The 27,672-nt window shown below is 40.3% G+C and overlaps 1 protein-coding gene across 2 annotated transcripts in view; it reads right to left on the bottom strand.

Annotated features, from left to right (window-relative positions):
• The window catches only part of rnf220b (ring finger protein 220b), a 51,442-nt gene extending 34,538 nt beyond the window's left edge, over positions 1 to 16,904 (bottom strand). For both annotated transcript variants that reach the window (XM_046870257.1, XM_046870256.1), the window contains exons 1-2: positions 16,653 to 16,904; positions 12,210 to 12,928 (exon numbers count right to left, since the gene is read on the bottom strand). In XM_046870257.1, the coding sequence (XP_046726213.1) occupies positions 12,210 to 12,828 (619 nt within the window). In that variant the 5' untranslated portion in view covers positions 12,829 to 12,928; positions 16,653 to 16,904. The remainder of the gene's footprint in view (positions 1 to 12,209; positions 12,929 to 16,652) is intronic.
• Positions 16,905 to 27,672: the final 10,768 nt, after the last annotated feature.

Consider the following 27,672-nt stretch of genomic DNA (forward strand, 5'->3'; position numbering starts at 1 on the left):
ATTTAGCACCATTCAACACCATACTACATCATCGTACACCATTCTACACCACTCTATGCCATTCTACACCATTCTACATCATCCTACACCATTCTAAACCATTTCCTACCATTCTACATCATTCTATACCATCCTACACCATTCTAAACCATTCTGCACCATTCTCCACCAATCCAAATCATTCCACTCCATTCTAAATCATCCTACACCATTCTAAACAATTCTACACCATTTCTCACCATTCGTCACTATCCTACACCATTCTACACCATCGTACACGATTCTACACCATTCTACATCATCCTACGCCATTCTACGCAGTCCTGTACTATTCTACACAATTCCTTGCAATTCTTCACCATTCTACACCATTCTATGCTATTCAACACAATTCTACATAATTCTAAATCATTTTACACCATTAATCTCCATTCTAACCATTCAACACTATTCTACATCATCCTACACCATTTAATCAGCCTCAAGACAATCAGCATCACAAGCTTAGGAGCAGAGCACTGAACTGAGAGATAGAAATAATAATAGAAAAGAAAGAATAGATAAAAGAATGATAAAAGAAAGAAAGAAAGAAAGAAAGAAAGAAAGAAAGAAAGAAAGAAAGAAAGAAAGAAAGAAAGAAAGAAAGAAAAACTGCAACAGTGAAAAAAAATGTAAGCAAGAATTTATGCAGTTTCATATTGTTACTATTTTTCTCTTTTCTCTTTTTTCTTGCAGTTTGAGACAAAACTGCGGCTACTGCCCCGCCCATTATGACATCATCACCATCAAACTGACATTTATGTAATGTTTCAAAGACTTTTTAGTAAAACTTTTAGACTTTAATCTAATCAAAATGTAAGATGTAAAATGCAAAAAAGCAAAACTAGTGTATATGTACAGGGTATACACACACACACACACACACACACACACACACACACACACACACACACACACACAGGCACAGAGTTTGAAAGTAAAGCATTTGCCAGTTGGGTGTTATTAGAGTTATTTGATTTAAATAGCAGCTGCACATGACTCTATAATGTCTGTTCCAGATGTGTGACCCTGTAGGTGCACCAGGGTTTAAGGGTGATTGCTAAAAACAACCCCACTAACTCACTCCCTCTGAACTCTAATGACTACAGCCCCCAGTCACACCCTCTAATCACTACAGCCCTGTTCATACCCTCTGATCACTACAGCCCCCGATTACACCCTCTGATCACTAAAGTCCCCAATCACACACTCTAATCACTAAAGTCCCCAGTCACACCCTCTAATCGCTAAAGTCCCCAATCACACCCTCTAATCACTAAAGTCCCCAATCACACCCTCTAATCACTAAAGTCCCCAATCACACCCTCTAATCACTAAAATCCCCAATCACACCCTCTAATCACTAAAGTCCCCAATCACACCCTCTAATCACTAAAGTCCCCAATCACACCTCTAATCACTAAAATCCCCAATCACACCTCTAATCACTAAATTCCCCAATCACACCCTCTAATCACTAAAGTCCCCAATCACACCCCAATCACTAAAGTCCCCAATCACACCTCTAATCACTAAAGTCCCCAATCACACCCCAATCACTAAAGTCCCCAATCACACCATCTAATCACTAAAGTCCCCAATCACACCATCTAATCGCTAAAGTCCCCAATCACACCCTCTAATCACTAAAGTCCCCAATCACACCTCTAATCACTAAAATCCCCAATCACACCTCTAATCACTAAAGTCCCCAATCACACCCCAATCACTAAAGTCCCCAATCACACCCTCTAATCACTAAATTCCCCAATCACACCCTTTAATCACTAAAGTCCCCAATCACACCCTCTAATCACTAAAGTCCCCAATCACACCCCAATCACTGAAGTCCCCAATCACACCATCTAATCAATAAAGTCCCCAATCACACCTCTAATCACTAAAATCCCCAATCACACCCTCTAATCACTAAATTCCCCAATCACACCCTCTAATCACTACAGTCCCTGATCATACCCTTTAATCACTACAGTCCCTGATCATACCCTTTAATCACTACAGTCCCCAATCATGCCCTCTAATCACTACAGCCCCTGGTAAATAAACTCTACCCACATTACTACAGCCACCAACCCCTCCAACCTACTCCACACTTTATCCTACTCTTACTTCACACTTACCCCTCACTATCCAACACCCTCACTCATTCCTTTTACCACTTTCTTTCTCTTTCTCACTCTATTACTCTATAATGAATCGATTTCTGACATCTCTTTCATTTCTGACTGAATGGTGATTAGTTTTGTGTGTGTGCATGTGTGTGTGTGTGCGTGCATGAACTTTACAAAAGACTAGTAAAAAAAACAATTCCCTGATCTACAGTTAACCCCGTGGGCCAACGCTGCTGTTTTTATTTGTCTCTGGACCCCAATAAACACATAAAAGCTTCAGGGCAGCTTTAACAAGAGCTCACACCTTAGAACAGGGTCAGAGAGAGAGCACCATCAGCACCTCAACACATACATACGTTCCATGTACACACTCACACACACTTATTTACACTTATACACACAACATACACATTCACAAACACTCATACAAACTCACAAACACACACACACACACACACACACACACACACACACACACACACACACACACACACCACAGACACATCAACCTTGAAATCTTCAATCTTGAGAGAAAGAGAGATAGAGAGAGAGGAAGAGTATACTAATTATCTTCACCAACAGCACCTCAATATAACCATACGTACCATGTACACACTTACACACTTACACACACTCATACACACTCATACACAACACATCGACACTCGTACATTCAACATACACACTCACGCACAGCACATACACACTCATACATACCACATACACACTCATACACAACACATAAACACTCAAAGGGTTTTTGAGAAACGAGAAGAAGAGAGAGAAAAGAGAAAGAGAGAGAGAGAGGAAGAGTATACTAATTATCTTCACCAACAGCACCTCAATATAACCATACGTACCATGTACACACTTACACACTTACACACACTCATACACACTCATACACAACACATCGACACTCATTACATTCAACATACACACTCACGCACAGCACATACACACTCATACATACCACATACACACTCATACACAACACATAAACACTCAAAGGGTTTTTGAGAAACGAGAAGAAGAGAGAGAGAAAAAGAGAAAGAGAGTGAGAGAGAGAGAGAGAGAGAGAGAGAGAAAGGGAAAAGAGGAGAGTAAATAAATCCACTTCACCATCAGCACCTCAACACACACATACATATCATGTACACACTCACACTCATATACACTTATACACACCACATACACATTCACAAATACACATACAAACTTACATGCACTCATACACACTCAGAGACTAGAGAGAGAGAGAGAGAGAGAGAGAGAGAGAGAGAGAGAGAGAGAGAGAGAGAAAACTGATACTAGAGACTCCTTCCATAAATGTAACATAACATGGGATACCACATAACGTGTGTGTGTGTGTGTGTGTGTGTGTGTGTGTGTGTGTGTGTGTGTGTGTGTGTGTGTGAAGATGTTCCTCCATTGCAGTGTTGCAGTGTGGGTGGTACACACTGTCCATCTCTGTCCACATTCCACCCTTGCAGAAAAAAACAAAGCCTCCTGAGAAGATGAAAGCTCTTCCTCTTCAGCGTATATTAGCAGAGAAAACTAGCTTCATGACGGGAGGGAAAACTCAGATTAGCTTCCTTCACCTACATCATACAACTTCCTGTATATTTTTAACAAAAAAAAGTTCTAAAAGTTCTGTATAAGAGGAAAAGGCAACAGCAAAAGTGTGTGTGTGTGTCTGTGTGCATGTAAACACACTCTGTTTACACACAGCAGGGAGGAAAATAACGCAGCTGGATGCGCATGCACAAGCATTGATGAGTAAATATTGATCTCGTCTCATCAGGAGGCGGCTAAATATTGAAACAGCTCCAGGAAGCCACGGACCTTCAGGACCAAGGCATCCATGAGATCGATACTAAGCAGCGCGTGGCTGGTTAACCTTCTTCCTCTTCCTCCCCCTTTGATTTACGCGAGCTATGCTACGTAACCATGACAGACACCGTCCTCCATTATCCGTTTGCCAGCTGTTGCTCCTACACACGCTCTTCTTTTGTCCCGAGCGCTTTCAATCAAAATGCCTTCCAATCGACAAACCCCATTAAGGCTCAAACACCAAACAATTCGGCTTACAGGCGATCTGGAGGTGGCGATACCATTTATACCGGTGATTTACAGCCTGATCACATGACCCGCCCAGCGTATTCAGGCGGATGTATGGGGTTACAGATAACACATGATCCGAGGAAGGTAAGAAAACAACGTGGACAATAGTGTGTGCCATTCACTTTCACCAGCAAGGGCAATAAAACTACTATAAAAGGGGATTAGGGCAGCAATGGGGCAGACGTTAAATTAAAATGCACCTTTATCTTGCGTTGCGAGATGCAATAAAAAGGCATTTCGTTTATAGGAATACACACTATTCGTCTGTCTTTTCGGGGTCCGCTGACATCTAGCTAACACACTTTCATTATATACACAACACATCGCAAAATATCTATATTTATTCATGCTGTTCAGAATTGTGAACATGATACATGTGAATGTAAATGCTCATAACACTATTTCTGTTTACAAGAAATAACTTTATTTATCTATGTTTATACACAATCACCTTCAAAATAGTTCTCTTGCACAGAAAACAGCGCTCCCAGTGTTCCTGCCACTTTTCGAAGTGTGTCAAGCACATTTTCATGCTGGGTCTCAGTAATGGTGTCAAAATGGCGACCTTTGAGCTGTATCTTCATCTTCGGGAAGACAGGGAGTCCGCAGGAGCAAATCTGCCTAGGAGGGTGGGTGCGGAAGTGTGATTATGTTGTTTCCAGTGAGAAACTCACGTGTGAGGAGAGCTCGGTGACAGGGTGCGCATGTGGTCAGACTTGCATTAGTTAGACAGCTCCCGATGTACACAGGACAATGTCTTTCAGCACACTGACTTAAGGAAGTGTCGGTGCTCCCTGTGACTGTGCATGCGGCCTTGTGCTGCCATCTGTTGGCATGTTACAATACTAGTCTCTAAACTTTTTATACCACCTCGTAAGAAGTTCTAAGCGTTCAAAATATACTCTTTATGTACAAAAGTTGGTGGACACCTGATTATGAGTTCCGTTGGCACGTTCCATCATCCTATTCCACAGTTAATCCCCATTTGCTGTTATAATAACCTCCACTCTTCATGGAAGATGTTCCACTAGAGTTTGGAGTGCGCTTGTGGAGATTTGTGGAGACTGATTCAGCCACAAGAGTGTTAGTAAAGTCAGGTATTGATGAAGGTAAGGTGAGGAGGTCTGGGGTTCTGTCAGAGTTTACATTTACCCCATAGGTGTTCAATGCGGTTAAGGGTCAGAGCTCTAGCACAGGTCACTAAAGATCTTCCATTCCGAATTCATGTAAAGCATATCTTCATGGGTATAAAAAAATACAATTAGTTTGGAAAGTAAATATTTAGAAATGTCCTGAAGGTCCTTATTAGCATAATAGATGCTAGTTAAGTACAGTGTGTGTACTTGATAAATCCATGCTATATGCTAAAAAAAAAAAAAAGAAAAAAGCAAAATGCAACGACAAACATTTTTTAAAATCATTTCAGAGGTAAAACAGCTGAATGTCACAACAATCTCATAATCAGGCAGGAAGACGCGAAGAAGACAGCAACAGTAGAAAGTGCGCTGTCTGGCTTTGCCCACGCTCTGTCTCGCTTTTTATCAGGTCTCGACCCGAACGTTTAAAATACCTCCCGAAGGGAAATAAACATGATTCGGCCCAGCGAAGACATCTGCCCTCTGGAAAAAAGGAATGGAAAAAAAAAAAACCAGGATGTGTTTAAACAGCTGGTGGGTTACTCTGTCCTTTTTTTGAACGTTGTGAGAGACGAGCGATGGAATAACATGGTGGTTGGAGATGTGGCCTGGAGGTCAGACATAAAACAAATGATAATAATCGGTTTCCCGATACAACAAGGAGACACGCATGAAGTCATGGGGTCGGAGGTCAGACAACAGAGAGGCCAAAAATGGCTATGAGATTTTGAGACTCTGGGTATGAGTGACAACATCGCTGCATCTTCTGCCTGTCAATCAGAAATGGCAACCAATCATGTGAGCTGAGGTATGCGAAAGAGGGCGGATATATTTCTCTGTGGTTTAGCGAGTTTAGTGAATGCAAATGCTAAACCTGATGTGTCTCTTGTCATTGATGTCACACAAGTGGGATTTACAGGACGTCATTGCTTCAAACAGCAGGGGGCACACTATTGGGTCTTAATGTGGCCTCTTATCTCAATTTCCTGGTTTTTGCAGTGGTGGTGATCAGTATCTGTACTTTCCTAAAGTACTTCTATTTGGTGAGAATTTTACTTTAACTTCACTACTTTTTTTTTTTTAATCAAATATCTTTCAGCGTCAGTTCAACAGCAAGCAGAACTTTTTGAGAGGAATAAATGATGGAAAAAACTCCTGACTCGAACTCGCCCCAATACCCGTGTCCATAGCCGTTGAAAAGAAGGATTTGGGGTCATGATCATTTTAATAGATTTCAATCAGTTTTTCATTAATAGATTGCTGTGCTAGGAGTAACATTAAAATCTTTAATTATAAACTGAGCTGATTAAGCAAGTCTTATAATAGTCTGATTATAGAAACATTATAGCCATAATAAATAAGTACATTTAAAAACATATACATTTATATACAGTTTATGTACATGCGAAGTTGTGCAAATCTCCCAGTTGTATAGATCATTCCCTGTTTTATCTTGTATTTCATACCGATCATAATTTTAAACTTTTCACTTCCTATCACTTTTTTATTCTGGATATGTTTTGGAATCGTAAATAAAGCTTCTCCGTAAAACTTCCTCCGTATATTCCCGCTCAGATAGCAAACATGGTCATGCGGTACGTTCGGCTGTGGAGTTCGCCCAGGTGCGCTACGTTGTTGTCATAGCGAGCTGAGTCTCTGCACGACACGACCTCCGTTTGCACCGTAATTACATCATTGTATTTGTATTTGTATACGGCAGCCGAAACATCTTCTCTCGCTGCGTTTCTGTCACTAGTGAATTGTTCAACCAGTTTTTCATTCTGTAGTTTTGTTTTTTAAAACCAGTTGCTTCGCTTTTTCGCTCATAGGATTTAAAGTCAAACGCACTGACAAACGGGAAAAGGCTTAAAAGTTACGCAAACTAGTTGAAGTATTGACAATTAAATGTAAATTAATTTATATGTATGCGTTAGCAATTTTTTATCTACCTGCACACATTATTGCACTGACACGCTATGTGCTAGTCAGGAAGTCACCACATTTTGCTACGTAAAGATTGGGTAAGAATTATAATCCAATTCTAGTGCGAATTTTTTTTTTTTATAAAAATCTACTGTGTAGCTGATATACGGATAAATTGTTACGTCACACTGTGTCATCATACAATAGTTAATAATGACTTCATAAATATATTTACGGCATTTGGAAGATGCCCTTATCCAGAGCTACTTTTTTTTATTATCTTAATTATATATATATATATATACAACCGAGCACTTCAGGGTTAAGGGCCTTGCTTAAGGGCTCAGCAGTGGCACATGGTTGTGCTGGGATTTGAACTCATGACCTTTCGACCAGAAGTTTATTATCTTAAACACTGAGCTACTACTTCCCCGTATTAGAAACATTACACAATAAAGCTCGACTTAAATTATTTTTGGCCAAATCTTATCAGCTAATGTTCCTGCAGCTAGCAGGCTACACTGACTAGCAATATTCTGAATAGTCTAAATAAAATAAAAACATGTAATTGAAGTTTGAGATTCATAGCTGAAGGTATCCAGTTCTGCACCCCCTCAAGAGTCCTCATGGCTAGTTACAGCCACGTTAGTATTATTAGCGTAATTAGTATAAAAGGTTTGCTAACTGATCCACAATATTCTGATGTACAAATACAGTAATAGTAAGGTTTATGGTTAGTGGTAAGAATTCAGGGTGAAGTATTTCCCGAGTGCAGTGATGGGACGGAACTGTCAGTCACACGGGCGTAGGCGTGCAGCTGTGTAGGCTAACGGAGGCAAAACAATCCAAACTTTTCTCGCCGAACGCTTCACTTCTGAAGCCTAAATGTGTGGGTTTCTCTCCCGTATCCATGTCAGTCATTATTATATCTCCCATTGACATGCATATCTAATCCATCGCTCCTCATCCAGCCCTCACAGTGTGCCGCCTTTCATGTGGAAACGCAGACGGAACTTTTTTTTCCCCTCGCTCGGAGCTCGCCAGAGGAACCGTCTCTCTCTGTGTCTTTCCCGCCCAAACACTCAGCGCAGCCAATTACAGAGCGGAGTGACGAGCGTTTCCGCGTCCGCCTGACAGTCCCTCCCACTCGTTTTTCAACAAAATCAAAATGGATGGAAGGCACGGGGGCGATGTGTTGAGCTGGAGGTGTAAAGCGCAGCCTCTCCTGCTCGTTAGCATTGACGTGTTGTCTCGGGGCCTGATTTGCGTTGTCTCCCACGTTTCTTTCCTGATGATTCATGGTTCCGAGCTCATATGATCACTGCCGTGTACTGTACGATGACATGCCGTAATGATATGTCATCATGATATATGTAATAATAATAATAATGATATGGCTCGGCTACGGTCTCAGGTTTGGTTTCACAGGGATTAGAGAAGAAAGGCTCACTTCATAAAACGGTTGTAGTGCACACCGGCGTGTATAAGACCCAAATTAAACACACGTGTACACAAAACCCCTGACATGCCGGATGCAGATCTGGTCTCTATAGGGCTTTTAGTTCAATCTGGATTATTTTTATATATAGAATTTCTTTATGGAATAATGAAACAGCTGTTGGCATGAAAGGACCGGGATTTTCTCTTTATTAATCCTAACCCACATGCGGCTCAGACGTTATGAGCACCATTTACCATTGATTAAAATATTTTGCAGAAGGTCATTTAAAAGGTTACATGTCTCAAAGTTTTTTTTGTCGAATATTCACAGATAAAACCCTGCAAACTGTCCTGAAGATGTCTTACAGTTACTAAAAGCTTTACCTCTGACTAGGGGTAATCCCAGATAGTCTACTTCGATAGGAGGAGCCTGATTCAGAATCAGAATACATTATTGATCCAATAGGGAAATTGGTTGGCTTCAGTTGCTCACAGTAAAAGATAAAAGTAAAAATTAAATAGGAAAATATAATTAAATATATATATATATATATATATATATATATATATATATATATATATATATATATATATATATATATATATACACAAATAGTGCAGCCCGGAAAGTTTTCACAGCGCTTCACTTACTGTTACAGCCTTATTCCAAAATGGATTAAATACATTATTTTCTTCAGTTTGTTTGAAATATTTGCAAGTTTATTAAAAATAAAGTAATCACAGCCTTCGCTCAATACTTTGTTGAAGAACCTTTAACACCAATTACAGCCTCAAGTCTTTTTGAGTTTGATGCTACAAGCTTGGCATAACTATTTTTTGGCCAGTTTCTCCCATTCTTCTTTGCAGAACCTCTCAAGCTCCATCAGGTTGGATGGGGAGCATCGACGCACAACCATTTTTAGATCTCGCTAGAGATGTTCAATTGGGTTCAAGGTTCAGGTTCAGAGCACTCTGGAGCTGGTTTTTATTAAGGACATCTTTGTATATTGCTGCATTCATCTTTCCCTCGATCCTGACTAGTCTCTCAGTTCTTGCTGCTGAAAAACATCCACACAGCATGATGCTACCACCATCATGCTTCACTGAATGGAATTGGCCAGGTGATGAGTAATGCCTGGATTCCTCCAGATATGATGCTTGGCACTCAGGCCAAAGAGTTCAATCTTTGTTTCTCATGGTCTAAGTTCTTCAAGTGCCTTTTGGCAAACACCAGGCGGGCTGTCATGTGCCTTTTACTGAGGAGTGGCTTCTGTTTGGCCATTCCATCATACAGGCCTGATTGGTGGAGTGCTGCAGAGATGGTTCTTCTTCCAGAAGGTTCTCCTCTCTCCACAGAGCTTAAGCCCTTTCTGAGTGATCATCAGGTTCTTGATCACCTCCCTGACTAAGGACCTTCTCCCCCGATCGCTCAGTTTGGCCGGGAGGCCTGCTCTAGGAAGACTGCTGGTGGTTCCAAACTTCTTCCATTTATGGATGATGGAGGCCACTGTGCTCATTGCAACCTTCAATAAAACTTTCTTTCGGCTTCTCCCATTAGGGGTCGCCATATTTGATTTGGCACTGCAGAAATTTTTCTGTACCCTTCCCAAGATCTGTGCCTCGATGCAATCCTGTCTCAGAGGTCTACAGACAATTCCCTGGACTTCATGGCTTGCTTTGTGCTCTGACATGCACTGTTAACTGTGGGACCTCATATAGACAGGTGTGTGCCTTTCCAAATCATGTCCAATCAACTAAATTTACCACAAATAAAGTTGTAGAAATACCTCAAGGATGATCAGTGGAAATGCATTGGAGCTCAATTTTGAGTGTGATGGCAAAGGCTGTGAATAATTTATTTATTTATTTATTTATTTATTTATTTATTTATTTATTTATTTATTTATTTATTAAATTATTATTATTATTATTTTAAACATTTTCAGATTTCAAACTTATTTCACATTGTCATTGTGGTATATTGTTTGTAGAATTGTAAGGAATATAATGAATTTAATCCATTTTGGAATACAGTTGTAACAAAAAAATGTGGAAAAAGTGAAGCGATATGAATATTTTCCGGATGCACTGAATTGTTATATATTAAGTGAAATTAAACGTGTAGCATGAAATAGAATTTGTAGCAGCAGTGAAAAACTGCTGAGATTATTGCACATAAATGCCCAAGATATTAACAAAATATAAGTGTTGCATCTATAACTATAGCTATATCTATATTATGTATATTGTATAACATCTATATTGTATATTCAACTACCAATCTCACAGTCTAATCTTTACAGAGATGTTATGAAAGCAGAATCATGGCATTTTGATTACATGGGGGTTCTTAATGTCTGATTTCACATAGAACTACTGGTTTTCTCCCAATAAGTTCATATACAGCCTATTACGATAATGCTGTAAATAAAATGTGAAAAAAAAGTAGCTTTTTATACATATTTTTAAGGTGCGTGAATATATCCAACCCCCCGTGACAGATTTAAGTTTCAATGATGCGTGACAGACACTGGTGCATCTTGGAGGCAGAGGTTTTAATATTTAACTATATCTTGAAGATTTTTTATAACTATATTCTGTTGTAATTTCATGAAAAAACTTTTTTTATTGTTTTTTGGTGCATCAGTGTTGCGATGTACTTGAATCGCGCTCGCACAGGAAATTTAGCCGATTTAATTTCATTTGCCAAAACCTGAAATGCAAATCCTTTCTGCAGTATTGTCTTTCTGCAGTTATATTAAATTTGCTATTTTTTAGGTTGATTGATGCAAAATGTTTTTTATTTTGCACGTTTTCTTCTATATCTTAGATTGATATTCTGTTCTTCGTGGCTTTAAAATGGTATGAGAAATCATTTTATGACCTGCAAGTGTTGTCAACATCGTCCAGCCACCAGCCCGACACACGCACACATGACTCAACTATGAGGTGGTATCAAAAAGTTTCAAGATTAGTTTTGTCAGACGCCAACAGGTGGCAGCACAAGGCTGCATGCACAATCACAGGGAGCACCACCTTCATAAGTCAGTGTGCAAAAACACATCAAAAGGTGCTTGACATGCTTGAAAAAGAATATTTCCAGGACACATTCCAGAAGTGGCAGAAACACTGGGAGAGCTGTATTGCTGTGCAAGCGGACTATTTTGGAGGTGTGTAAACGTAGATACATAAAGTACTTTGTATAAACTGAGATATTCTCAAAACCTTTGGATACCACCTCATATCAGTTAGGCAAGACTTTTCAGACAAAACAATGACTATGTAAATCATTAGTCGGGTACCCCCCTACCTATGACTTCTGACTTTGACACTGGAGATTCCTTAGATTTTTACACAAGAAACAGAACAATTTAGCTCATGTGTACATGCGAGAGCTACGATTTCACAGACTTACATCCGTCCTTCTGTTCCTCTGGGCTACACGTGGCCTCGGCATCCACCAGCAGCCCTGACATGGTGAACCTCTTTTTCCCAGAATCCTCAGTTCCTTTCAGGGAACTGGGAGACCCGGAGGTGAGCTGGTTGACCCCAAACTCGAACTCCTTCCCTTCAGTGATTGTGTAGCGCAGATGGGGTGACGTTTCCAGCTCCTGGCCTCCCTTCAGCCTCTTGGTTGGAAGGAAGGCGGAGTGATAAATCCCTGCGTCTCTGTCTTCGTTTGGAGAAGAGAAGGGCCGGAATGCTCCCACCGCTCCAGGTCCGAGAATGCTCAGTGGCGTCGGGGGGAACTGTGGGTGCAGGTGGAGCAGTGAGGTGGGGAAGTCTCGGGGTGTGAAGCCTCCTTGCCTTTGGTACACAGAGGAAAAGGTGTAGGAGCCGCCAGGGAACGGGAGGTGCAGGTCTTTTTCTAGAGACACCGGAACTCCGAACGAACGCGAGGTCTGGCAGGGGACGATGGAGGGCTCGCGGTCGGACTCAGGCGTTGATGCCAGGACCATGAGGGCCGGCGACGACATGGAGCTTGGAACATATGAGGAGCTGTCCAACTTGAAAGCAGCTCGGTGGAGGTCCATTTCTGCTCTAGCAACAAAAATGTGGAGGAGAGAAAGAAAATAAGAAAAAGAGACAGGGACCAGACGTACGTCTACACGTCGATCATCCACTCACATGCATCTGTGGGGGAAAAAAAACAGTCAGGATCAACTGCTGTGAGTAACGCAACTATACACAAATACACAAGCACACACAGATTAACACACAATAACTCAAAGTGATACATATGGATACACACAGTTACACAACACAAATACAACTACACACAGAGTAACACACAACTATATATATATATATATATATATATATATATATATATATATACACACACACACACACACACACACACACACACACACACAAACAGAGTAACACACAATTGCTCAAATTGTTACACACTATTACTCAGTGTTACACACAGATACACACAACTATTCAAATTGTAAAAGACACAAACAAATGCACAATGAGATTAACAAATGCATACACAACCATACACAAAGAGTATCATAACTATGCACAAATACACAAATACATACATTTGCCACACACAAATAAACCACTAAACAAAGAGTAACACACAAACATAGAAAGTGGAATGCACAGATACACAACTATTACAGAATAACAATCAACGACTTAAAGTGTAGCACAGATTCACAACTACTCCGAGTTTAAGACCCAAATACAACTACACACAGAGTAACATGACTACACACAAATACACCACTACACACAGAGTAACACAATTATACAGAAATACACCATCACAACTACACACAAATATACTGCTACACAGAGTAACACACACAGAACGTGTAACACCTTAAGACAGATAGAAAATTGAAAGACAGGATTGTAATAAATAAAAAAATAAATAATAATAATTCAAGTAAAAAAATAAAGTGGGACAAAAAAGACAAAAAAGGAATAAAAGAGAAAGAAAGGAAAGGAATAGAATAGGGGAAGTGTGTGGCTTTTGCAAACTAGATGGAAAAATGTAAATGTATAACATAATATTATTGATATTATTAATATCAATAATAACAATAATAATAAAATGAAAATCTAAGCTGGAGCAGGAATAAAGTAGAATTGGAAATATTCTCTGTAATATATGTTTTGAAAGGTTTTAAGATAAACAGGAAGTTTCTTGCACTCTGCTAGAAAATGTAAACTATATATGACGAGTCACAAATTTTGAACCGGTTAGTTTTACCTCCTGCAGTTTTAGTGTATCTGCTCGCTCCACTCGTTCCGCTCATTTTACTGCTGGGTATAACTTTATTTTATTACTCAGCACTCAATATCTCCTCCAACATCTCCATCTCATCACTCTACAGCTCCTCCAACATCTCCATCTCATCTCTATACAGCTCCTCCAACATCTCCATCTCATCACTCTACAGCTCCTCCAACATCTCCATCTCATCACTCTACCGCTCCTCCAACATCTCCATCACCCCACAGCTCCTCCAACATCTCCATCTCATCACTCTACCGCTCCTCCAACATCTCCATCACCCCACAGCTCCTCCAACATCTACATCTTATCACTCTACCGCTCCTCCAACATCTCCATCACCCCACAGCTCCTCCAACATCTCCATCTCATCACTCTACCGCTCCTCCAACATCTCCATCACCCCACAGCTCCTCCAACATCTACATCTTATCACTCTACCGCTCCTCCAACATCTCCATCACCCCACAGCTCCTCCAACATCTCCATCTCATCACTCTACCGCTCCTTCAACATCTCCATCACCCCACAGCTCCTCCAACATCTACATCTCATCACTCTACCGCTCCTCCAACATCTCCATCACCCCACAGCTCCTCCAACATCTTCATCTCATCACTCTACCGCTCCTCCATCTCCATCACCCCACAGCTCCTCCAACATCTCAATCTCATCACTCTACCGCTCCTCCAACAGTTCCATCTCATCACTCTACAACTCCTCCAACATCTCCATCTCATCATTTTACAACTCCTCCAACATCTCCATCTCATCACTCTACAACTCCTCCAACATCTCCATCTCATTACCCCACAGCTACTCCAACATCTCCATCTCATCACTCTACAGCTCCTCCAACATCTCCATTTTATCATCCCACAGCTCCTCCAACATCTCCATCTCATCACTCTATAACTTCTCCAACATCTCCATCTCATCATATTACAGCTCCTCCAAAATCTCCATCTCAACTCTCTACAGCTCATCTCTATTATTTCACTCTACAGCTCCTTCAACATCTCCACCCTATCACCCCACATCTCCTTCAACATCTTCAACTCATCACTCCACAGCTCCACCAACATCTCCACCCCATCACCCCACAGCTCCTTCAACATTTCCATCTCAACTATCTACAGCTCCTTCAACACTCCATCCTATCACTCTACAGCTCTTTCAACATCTCCCCCCCATCACCCCACAGCTCTTCCAACATCTCCATATCATAACCCTACCGCTTTTTAAACACTGTAATCTCATCACTCTGCAGCTCCTCCAACATAGACAACTCATCAAAAAATAAGAAAGAAAAAACAAGAAGGAATGAAAGAAAGAAACCCCACAGCTTTTCCAACATCTCCATTTCATCACTCTACAGCATCACAAACATCTCCATCTTTTCGAAGAGAAAGAAAGAAAGAAAGAAAGAAAGAAAGAAAGAAAGAAAGAAAGAAAGAAAGAAAGAAAGAAAGAAAGAAAGAAAGAAAGAAAGGTGGCAAGCGGGAATTAAGATACAAAAAATAAGAAAAGAAAAACACAAGAAAGATGCAGGAATAGAGAAGTAAGAAGTGAAAGGGGAGATAAAGGGAAAGTGTGTGTGTGAGGAGAAGTGTAAATAGAATCTTTCTTTTCTGTGCAGTTCTGTAGTGAATGTAAAGCGGACGGAGTGAAAGTTAACGCGAGTTTTCGGGACCGGGAGAAGACAAGTGTCACCGTCATGACGAAGAAGAAGAAGATTTGTATCTTTTCAACAGTGACAGTGAGATCAACCTTCGAACACCTGGACAGCTTCAGAGAGCTCGGGGACATGCATTGGTCCTGTGCGCGCTAACAGGTCGTCCCTAAACCTGTCCCATGAGCGCTCATGGAACATCCCTAAACCTGTCCCGTGCGCGCTCAAGGAACATCCCTAAACCTGTCCCGTGCGCGCTCATGGAACATCCCTAAACCTGTCCCACGCGCGCTCATGGAACATCTCTAAACCTGTCCCATGCGCGCTTACAGAACATCCCTAAACATGTCCTACGCGCGCTCACAGAACATCCCTAAACATGTCCTACGCGCGCTCACAGAACATCCCTAAAACTGTCCCACGCGCGCTAACGGATCGTCACTAAGCCTTTCCCATGCGCGCTCACAGAACATCCCTAAACCGGTCCCGTGCGCGCTCAAGGAACACCATTTAAACCGTCTTGTGCGCGCTCACTGAACATCACTAAACCTGTTCTCACATAAGTGTAAAATTTATTCCTTTCCCATTTTATGTTTTGTTTTTGAAACAAAAAATAAAAAATAAACGTAGTAACTTAATACGTTTCAAAGTTTTGATTCAACTTTTTTTCCGTGCGCGCGCCTAATTCTATGCAAACGGCACAAAATAAAAACACGTGAACGCGATGAACGACCAAAAACTCACATTTACACCTCGTGACTGACCACGTGATTGTACCAGCTTAATTAATTAACAGTGACAAAGTTTTTTTATTTTATTTGAGAGATAATAAACTTGTGAGTAAAACGCGTTTGCGTGTGTGTGTGTCTGTGTGTGTGTGTGTGTGTGTGTGTGTGTATGAAGCAGAGTTTATAAACGGGATTACTCACCTCTTTGAGCGCGCGGACGAACGGAGCGGGGAATAGTAAAGCGCGCGACTCGAGCAACGCGGCGTTACTACCGCACTGTTCTTACACTCATGCACACACGAACGAGCGCGCGAACACGCACGCACAAACACATAGACACACACACACACGCAACACACACATGAAAACGTCAGGATACACGCGTGCGCCTAGAGACGCAGACTTGTACTGTATAAAGAAAACACAGAGCGCGTGCAAACGTCCAGAACACACACCAAGCACCGCCTGTACTGAGGCACCAGCTCTGACACGCACACTCTCTCTCTCTCTCTCTCTCTCTCTCTCTCTCTCTTACACACGCACACACGCACTTCAGTTCCAGACAGCTTTATAGGCTTTCCTGTGTTCTGGGGAACAAAACTTTGGACAAGAACCAAATACAACCACAAATAATAATCACAATCACAACAATAATAACAATAAAAAATCAGTATAAAAAGTATAAAATAAAATGCGTATTACATTATTATATTAAATACAAATTAACAATAAATAATGACATGAAAAGAATGTGAACAAGATGACTATTAAAAAAATGACTATTAAACAATTTTGTATTCTATTAAGCTTAGAATTTAAATGTAAAATAAAAAACTATTCAGAAATATAAAACAACCAAATTAACAACAATAACAACATTACCAAAATTTATAAATTATTATTGTTACCATTAATAATCCTACTGCTAATCATTATTATTATTATTATACTATTAGTAATAATAATAGTAATAACAGTAATAATAATATTAATAATAATAATAATAAGTAGAAGAAGAAGAAATACATATTAATAATTAAAACAGTTCTAGTAACACAAAATGCACTTACATCACGTGTCAATAAGCATCACTAATAATCACTCTCTCTATCTTTCTGTATGTTTTTCTCTCCCTCTCTTGTTCTTCTGGATGAAGCTCTCATTATCTGGACTTCTTTCACTGCTGTTGAGGATGTGCTCCACATGGTGAACCTAAAGATCCATGATATTACTCTGGATGGTTTCATGAATCATGAAATCAATCAATCATGAAAGATTGCAAATAATATGAAGTTTAAATCTTGCATCTTCATCAGTTCAACTTCCTGTTAAATCTGTAAATAATTTCCTGGTCACAGAATTTGCACTTTATGACTCAATAGTATCCACTTATAAAAAGGAAAGGTTTATAATTGTGTTTCTCGTTTCACAGTTTGATTCCTCTCAAGATTTTTTTTCTTGTATCATCTCAGGAAGTTTTTCACCTCAGACTTGCTGGTTAGGGATGAATTAATTTATTGCATTTAAATATATAAATATTTATATAAAAATATAATAAATATACATTTATCCTATATAAATAAATCCTGAAATTATTTAAGTAAAGCTGTACAATTATTTTTGTTGTCAATAATTATGTCAGCAACATTAATGTTATTAATAATATTATAATAAGAAAAAACAGTGGTGGGCCATCTGAAGCACTGACCTACATTTACAACCTAAATTCTAATATTTGTTGCATGAAATTGAATTAATTTATTCCCAACAGTTTATTCTCTTCATTTTGTAGCGTTTCTCTTGGCTGCACTGCTTCCAGTACGTGTTTGTGGATGTTAGATTTTTTTGTCCAATCAGATTTCAGCCTCTATGTGCTGCCATGTCAATCTAATCTGCCCAGGGCCTTCACAATCAGTAGTGCTGGCTCTTTTACCATAGTCTCTATAAGAAATGAATCTGTTTCTTTCACCAATCAGATTTCATATTCTCCTCACAGGGCAGCTAGCTGGCCCAGAGTAGCATCAGCATTTTTCCGTCCTCTGATTGGTTGGTCAGAGGAAAACTTTTACAGCCAAATTCGACTGGCAAAACACGTCTGTAGCTCTGCACACATTAATACATCAGACTTAGATTTTTTTATGCCTACGGAGGAAGAAAATTTTATTCGGTCTCTGACATTTTTAAAAATCCATTTATAAGAAAAGCTAGACAGCGTGAAGAGGTCGGCCAACCCTGAAGCTAGCTAGCCTGTCTCAGTCCGGGAAAGAGGATTGTTCACCACTTCCAGACCAGTAAAGACGAGCGGTACCACTGGTTTACAGTCTCTCAGAGCGGTGCAAATTATGAGTATGCATTTCTGCTGAGTAGGTTATATATTATTATTATTTATTTTTTTTTATGTATTTGAATGTATTTTTATTGATTCTGAACTGCTCCAGATGATGTAGGTGCACAGTTGTGGTTGTAGTGTAGAGGTTTGGAGTCTTAACTGGATTTCTTGCTTTAGTAAAATGGTACCCTCCATATGTGAAATACCTCTCTCTCTCTGTAATGCCACACGTTGTTATATTGTGTTTTTGTATTCATAGTTTCTATAATTGTCATAATAAAGTCAGGTAAGTCCCCACTGAAGGCCCAGGTACCAAATGCACGGCCCACCACTCAGCAAAAATATATGTCAATGGTGGGTCGTCAGGGCCAGCAAGGCCTTCTCTGCTAGCCTAACCACTATCAGAATCACTGACTTACCTTTTTTTTTTCCATGAATATTAAATGGAAATTATATTCTCTTATTGAATTATTCCCATTAGTCTATTTTCTTCATAGTGTTTCTCTCGCTCGTGCTGCTTTCTGTAGTGTCTGTTTAGGTTAGAATTTCTCAACATTATGCATTGGTTGAGTCAAAATCTGCCATGAGACCTTCAAAATCAGCAGATCGAGCATGTGTAGTGTTAAATACATCCTGGTTAAAGCTGTTGCTTTAACCAATCAGATTTCGAGTTTCGAGCCACTCCAGGGTCATCTGGCAGGCGTACAATAATGTCAGCATTTTCATTTCCTTTGATTAGATGGTCACTAGACAGAGCTCGCCACCCACATCTGTAGTAAACTGCACAAGCTCAAATATATTCATATATTATGTTATACTGCATTTCTATTATTGACGGTTTCTAAAGCCGTGGTGCCATAATAATGATATTTACAGGTGGATCATTTTAGGAAGGACACCACTGAAGGCTTAGGCAAGAAATGCACAGCCAGTCAATGATACAGACATACACATTGTAGAATAACTGCATGTGTTAGTTCAAGTGTTATTCTATGCCCTTTTAAATAACAAGTTACTGTTATAGTGTAGTAATAAATTGATTATATGCTAGACTTAATTAATTTGAGTTCAACACTTAGAGTTCATCTCCTCATTCCTGTATCATCATTATATATATTTTTTCTAACTGTCTTTATCTGACAGCAGATAAAGTTGCTTTTTCAGGCTGTATTTTCTATCCCTTGCTGTTTTTTTTTTGTTGTTTTCCTTTACATCTAAAGATTATGGTTTGTCTTCAACAATCTGGTGGCCTTAAAGGTAAACTGCATAAAGGTGATTTCAATATTCAAATTGAAAATCCACTAAAGCAGCTGCGTTACCTGACTCTGAACACCCAGAAGTTTCCTCACACAGACATTAACAAGACTTTTGAGCTCAGATTTTTCACCATGGCTTTGTAATTATTATACATCTGTGTGACAATATTTCATTTTTATTAAATTTCATTTTATTTGATTTTTACTCACACACACATATGCATACACACATATGACTGTTGAGTGATAAAAAGGAAAGCAACTCTCTCATCAATAAGAAGAAGAAGTTGCTGCAATAAATTAAATCATAGTTTAATCGAGGTCTTGTATTATGATCCCCGAGATTGTTCACAAAACATATTAACTCTCTCGCTCCATTGTTAAACACACACACACACACACACACACACACACACACACACACACACACACACACACACAGACACACACATTTTTCTGAATGCTGGAAGGCAAAGTGTGGAATATTGAAATTTAGAAATTCATTTCCAAAAAAAAATGGAGAGAATCGAATCAGTTGAGTTCATTTTACACAGCAATTATTTCTAATTGGAGTTTAATTGTTGATAAAAGTTTGTTTTGGGTTTTTTTTTCATGAGGGAAAGAACGTGTTGAGAACTTTCTGGTGGAGCTCAGAGTCAGACTTTAGATTTGATAAAAAAGGAAGAAAAATAGGTAAAAAAAAAAAAAAAAAAACTCTTCTATTTTTGTTTTCAGGTATGCAAATACAAAAGGGTGTAAGAAAAGTAAGAAAAAGAAAAAGATAGAGAGAATCAAATAATCAAAGGTGGGAAGGGAAAAATAAAACAAAAACGGAAATAAGATCGGAATAAGGAAATAACAAGACAGCAGAAAGGGAGAAAAGAAGGAGCAAAGATGAAAAAAATTAAATGGAAAAAAATGGGGGGAATAAAAAGAGAACATGGAGGTGGGAAAGGTGAGGCCTTGTCACATTGAATATCCTATGAGAGATAAAGAAATTTTGGAATTTAATATGAGAGGTGAGTTTGTAATTCTTAGATTACATATGTGTATGACCTCCATATAATCGTTGTATGACCTTAATTTGACCTCCATATGTGTTTCATTCTATTTTATTTCATTTTATTTTACTTTGAAAGTTACTTTAGTTTTCTTAAAAAAAAAATCCTTAGCCTTAAATACACTATGCTTATTTAGTCGGGATACACTTTGAGTATACAACCTCTATGTTTGTTGTCTTTCATTGAGTGACGAGTTAGCAGGGACATTATTGCTCGATTCAAGGTAAATATATTTTTTCAAATGTGTTTTTTAAATATTGACACACAAAATTCACTGACTAACACATGGTAATGGGAGCACTAGTTCAAAAAGCTCTGAGCTAGCTAAAGTGTGGTCTAGTGGTGGACAGCTAGCGGTAGGTCTCCTGTGCCATAGCTTAATTTTAATATCGAGCTATAGCTAGTCTTTAGCTAGCCAGCCAGTAGTGGGAGTAGTTAGAAAAAAACATTGTCTGCTAAGCCCCTCTCAATACTCCTTAAGAAAGGCTAATTTCTTTTATCAAGATAAAGCTAGTCTGTAGCTACACAAAACTGAGTGACTATCAAATGAAATTGCAAGCACTAGTTTGAAAATCTCTGAACTAGTGGAATATAGCTAACTAGCGGTGATTTCTGGATCAGGGTGTCTCCTAACCTTTCTTTGACAGAGCAACACTCACCTTTTTTAAATCAATATATAGGTAGTCTCTAGAGCTAGCTAGTGGTGTAAGAGATGACTATTACCCTCTCAACCCCTCCCACCACTTTCTAAAATAGGAAGGTACACATTAATCCTGAGATTTCTACCTTTCATGGGTTCTACCAAAAGCACAGCACGCATCGTGAACTTTACCGCCTTGCATGACAGTATAGTCTGGTGCTTAGTGGCAAGCGTTTGTGCGAGAATTTAAATTCACTCAGTTTTTCCCCCTTCTTTTCCTGTGTCTTCACACATTTCGCCGTTAGGATAAAAAGGAGGGAATAGTATGCCATCCCTCCACAATTACCGAGTTATACAAATATTAAAACGTCTGACTGCTTTGGCCTGATTGCTATTTTAACCTTTGACAGCACGAACAAAGTGAAAAAAAAGAAAGGGTGGGGGAAATCTAATTCTGGCAGACTCTCCTGTAATGAGGTAGGGATGTGTGTGTGTAATGTATGCAGGAGTTTTATTGCATCGTGGTTGAAGGAGTTCAGGCCCACGGCTCGTCCCGGGCAAAAAATAATCGCAGGCCGTGCAGCGCTGTGCCTGAGGACTGAGCTCTTAAATCAAATGCTGTGAGTTTTTATCACATTAAAATCAGCCTCAGGTGCTCTGGGGTTCAGAGCGAGGAGGACGAATGTCGTCACAGTGCTGTTTGCGGACCTGTAGATTTAACTGAGCGTGGCCCAGATGTGTCTTCTTTTCACTCTGAACATACCATAAGATTGGTATGTGCTGCTTTAGCATCTCATTCCACTTTTACTGTCCATTTGTTGTTATAATAACCTCCACTCTTCTAGAGAGATGTTCCACTAGACTGTGGTGTGTGCTTGAGGAGATGTGTGGAGATTCATTCAGCCACAAGAGTAGTAAAGTCAGGTGCTGATGCAGGTGAGGTGAGGAGGCCTCATCCCACAGGTGTTCCATGTGCACCACTAAGCTGCCACTGTTGGGCTGTTGAACAATGCTCTTAACCCTCACCTGCTTAGTTGTATGAATGAGGTAATTGTCTGGATTAGGGCATCTGGAAATTGCTATAATGGATAAGAACCACATATGACTGGGAAGGTCAGGGTGTACTGCTACATCACCTGCTACACTATCCACTGCTTAACTCACTGCCCTGCTACCTGTACCACCTGCTACACCACCCCTTGCTCAACCCACTACCCCACTACCTGTATCACCTGCAACACCACCCCCTGCTCAACCCACTGCCCCACTACCTCATTTATCACCTGATGCACCACCCCCTGCTCAACCCACTGCCCCACTACCTGTACCACCTGCTACACAACCCCTGCTCAACCCACTGCCCCACTACCTGTACCACCTGCAACACCATCCCCTGCTTAACCCACTGCCCCACTACCCCTTTATCACCTGACACACCACCTCTGCTCAACCCACTGCCCCACTACCTGTACCACAGCTAGACCACCCCTTGCTCAACCCACTACCCCACTACCTCTACCACCTGACACACCAACCCCTGCTCATCCCACTGATCACTACACACTTTATCACCTGATACACAACTCCTGATCAACCCACTGCCCCACTACCTGTAATGCTAAACCACCCCTGCTCAACCCACAGCCACACTACCTCTACCACCTGCTACACCCCCGCTCAACCCACTACCCCACTACCTGTACCACCTGCTACACCACCCCTGTTCAACCCACTGCTCCACTACTTGTACCATCTGCTACACCTCCCCCTGCTTAACCTACTGACCCACCACCTCTACCACCTGCTACACCACCCCCTGCTCAACCCACTGCACCATTACCTGTATCACTTTCTACACCACCCCTAACACCACCCTCTAGACTACCCAGTAGATCACCCCCTGACCCACCTGCTTGGTTTCCATTTACATTACTCTTATTTACATTTACATTTTACATTTGCGGCATTTAGCAAACGCCCTTATTCAGAGCGATGTACGAAAGTGCTTTGAGTCTCTAGCAATGAATAAATCTACACTGGTATGCCAGATTACAAACTTAATATAAATATAACTTTTATATTCTACAAGGCAAACTTGGAAAGTGCCTTGTGCCTAATTTAAGTGTTTCAGGAGGTCTTCAATCGTCGACTTGAAGTTAGTCAGGGACTAATGCTGTACAGACATCTAGGGGAAGTTCATTCCACCACCTCGGTGCCAGAACAGAGAAGAGCCTTGAAGTATACTTACCTCTCATTCTGAGAGAAGTTGGTACCAGTCGAGCAATGCTGGAGGATCTCAGACAGTGTCTTGCAGTACGAGATGTGATGAGGTCATTGAGGTAAGATGGCGCTGGTCCATTTTTGGCCTTGAAGGCAAGCATCAGTGTTTTGAATCTGATACGTGCAGCTACTGGAAGCCAGTGAAGGGAGCGCAGCAGTGGGGTGGTGTGGGAGAACTTGGGCTGGTTGAACACGTGCAGCTGCGTTTTGGATCATTTGCAGTGGACGAATAGGGTTCAGGGGAAGACCTGCCAGCAGAGAGTTACAGTAGCCGAGTCTTGAAATGACGAGACTGAACAAGCACCTGGGCAGCCTCTGTTGACAGAAATGATCAAATCCTTTGGATGTTGTAGAGAAGAAATCGACAAGAACGAGCCACATTAGCGACATGTGGGAAGAAGGACAATTCATTGTCCATAGTTACCAAAAGGTTACGAGCAGTGGCTGAAGGGGAGAGCAGAGAGTCATGAAGAGTTATTTGGAGATCGTGACCTGGAGATGAATCACCTGGGATGACCAGCAGTTCTGTTTTGCTGGGGTTGAGCTTTAGTTGGTGAGCACTCATCCATGAAGATATGTCTGGTAAATATATGTCTGTTAAATGTCTTATGTGGCAAACAAACAAAATCAACTTGTGTTCTTGCAAATAATAGTCCAAATGTTTGACATTAAATTGTGCTCATCATTTACAAATCACACCTTTCATAATTTTTTTTCAAAATGAAATGAAAAATGCATTGACGTCATCAATATTAACAAAAATGCATTATAAGTGACTTGAACTCAAATAAAGTGAGGTCGCTTGCCGATGAGTGAAATTTGTTCATCTTTCCTCCCACCATTACCCAAGCACTAGAAACCTTTTATCCTCATAAATTCCACAAATCCCTTATAAACTCAAAATGAGGAGAACCAAGAGCATGTTTAGGTTTTTCAACATATTTTAAAATCAGGGTTGAATTCACGTAGCGAGGCCTGCCCAGAGTCATCCGATTGAATCAAATCTCATCGCTCTACAGAGCAGATGAAGCGCTAAGTGTGGCTCATCAGCCCTTTGCTGTGTGGGCGCAAGCGTGCAGCGACATGTGAAGCAAATATAATCTGCGAAAAAATGTGGGAAAAGACGACAATCCTGAAGTTCTCAGGCAACTCAACTCTGGAAAAGTTACAGTAAGCCTAAAAGGGAAAAAGGAGAAAAAATTATATATATATATATATATATATATATATATATATATATATATATATATATATATATATATATTCTACAATCCACCAATGGTGAAAATAAAACTGGCGCTGTTCTCGATCCTGTATCCACGGATGCTTTCCTCTCCTCTCCTCTCCACTATTTCTCTCTCTCTCTCTCTCTCTCTCTCTCTCTCTCTCTCTCTCTCTCTCTCTCTCTCTCTCCTCCTTGCCTCCTTAAGCAACCCTAACCTTCCCATACTCTACTTCCCCAATTAACCGTCCCAGTCTATGTCCGTGGACTCGTCAAGGCAGACCCGAGTGCGTGAAAAACCCCCTCCCCTACCACCACCCCGATCCCCTGTTCCGTTCCCCGTCTCCCAATCAGTGGCAGGGTAATAGCAGTCGGGGTCCGGTGTCACCACGTTACAGGCGTTAATGGAAGAGCTCCGTGGGCTCGGCGCCTGTCACAGCATTACCACCGGCTTTCATCCACCGCTGGTCACTAAACTAATGGGAGAGATGGAGATGAGATGGGGGGAGAGGACGAGTGGGAAATGAGAGCATCGGAGGAAGGAGGGGGGGTGGTGAAGAGGTGACAGCAAGGGAGATGGAGAGAGGATAAAGGAAGGAGAGGAGTCGTGTCTAGAACCTTTTCCTAATTTGCGGAGGCTAAAGCTTACAGCTGAAGGCAGCAAGATTCAATTCCATGTCATTTAACCGGGTGAACGAGGAGACGCCGGTGCTGCCGCCGCCGCCGGTGCTTTTCCCTCTTCACGTCCAAAGACCTCTAAAAGCACCAGAGCTGCACGAGAAAAACAGCTTAGGCTCCAAAAGTCCACCCAAGCACGGCTCCACATAGCGCCACGCCTCAACACATACATATATTAAAACATATTTATATATTTATTCCTTTCGTGTCCGAAGATTGGACGAGCACAGCTGCGTTTCCAAACTGAATCGCTCAAACGCTCGTCTGCTGACAATTGCTCGGGAAGAAGAATGACTTTGTTCCTTTTTTTTAGTTCACGCATCATCATTCCTCCAACATTCTTTCAAGTTTTCTTTTAACATTCACTTTTAAAAAAATTTTTTTCTTTCAGCGATAATTTTTAAAAACTTTTTTATCCATTTTCTTATCTATTCCAGTCCTTCAGCTATTTCTTTATTTGTTCATTTATTGTTTTGTTTTGTTTTTTCTCCATTTTTTTCAATTCTTCTTATACTTGTGTTCCTTTCTTCCCTTCTCACTTCCTTCCAGGTTAAAATGGAGAAATTCAATTCCACAAACAGATTACATTTTTTGTCTATCCATTCTTTTAGCTATTTCTTCATTTCTTTTGTTCTTTTTTGTATTTTTTTCCCCAGACCTTACATAGATGTACTCATAGATGTTTCTTTCTTTCTTTCTTTCTTTCTTTCTTTCTTTCTTTCTTTCTTTCTTTCTTTCTTTCTTTCTTTCTTTCTTTCTTTTGTTTCTTTCTTTCTTTCTTTCTTTCTTCTAATTTTTTATATTTGATTTGAGGGATAAGCAGGGCCTTTGGAAAAAGAGGGAACGAGGAAAATGTGTGGAGGGGAAGAGTGTTACTCCGAGCATGATGAGGCGTGACAGCGGCTGTTCTTCTTCTACACCACGGCAGCGATCGCCTTTCATTACTTCACTTAAATGTTTAGCTGTTGTGCTTCACTTCCTGCTGATTACATACTCTCTCTCTCCATTGCTCTCTCTCTCTTCATCTATCCCTCCCTCTCTCTCTCTCTCTGCATCACTCTGTCTCTCTCTCTCTTTCTCGGAGAGCGGGTGTGATTAGGTCATCTTCAGGCCTGGTCTAAGTGATTGAATGTGGAAAAGGGAAAGAGATTTTGTGCTGGTGTAATAGTTTCAGCAGTGGAGGAGGTTTTTTTACTCCGTCACACTTTATCATCCAGGATGAAACCGAGAAACACGACAAAGTGACCTGAGATGTTTCAAGGTCATCTGTCTGTTCAGTTCAGAACCAGAGGGAAAAGCTTCAAGTTCACTCATAGCACAGAAACCGGACCGGACAACTTTTAATACACACACACACACACGCATAAACACACACACACACACACACACACACACACACACACACACACACACACACACGATAGGTGAATCCCAGTAAATACAGGTGTGTGAGTGGCATCTTATTATTATTTTTTTTTTCTTCAATCTTTTCATTTTTTTATTTATTAATCAAATCTTTTTTTTTTACCATTAATCTCTTTCTTTATTCAAATAGATTACATTTTTTGTTTATCCATTCTTATAGGGATTTGTTTATTTCCTTTGTTTTTTCTTATTTTCTTTCTTTCTTTCTTTCTTTCTTTCTTTCTTTCTTTCTTTCTTTCTTTCTTTTTTACATACCTAGTTGTTTATTTAATTGAATTAAATAAATAAAAAAAACATTCATTTGTGAATGTTTTTATTCTTTTCCAATGT

The sequence above is a fragment of the Silurus meridionalis genome, chromosome 17 (genome assembly GCF_014805685.1).
Source record: "Silurus meridionalis isolate SWU-2019-XX chromosome 17, ASM1480568v1, whole genome shotgun sequence".
NCBI classification, from domain to species: domain Eukaryota; kingdom Metazoa; phylum Chordata; class Actinopteri; order Siluriformes; family Siluridae; genus Silurus; species Silurus meridionalis.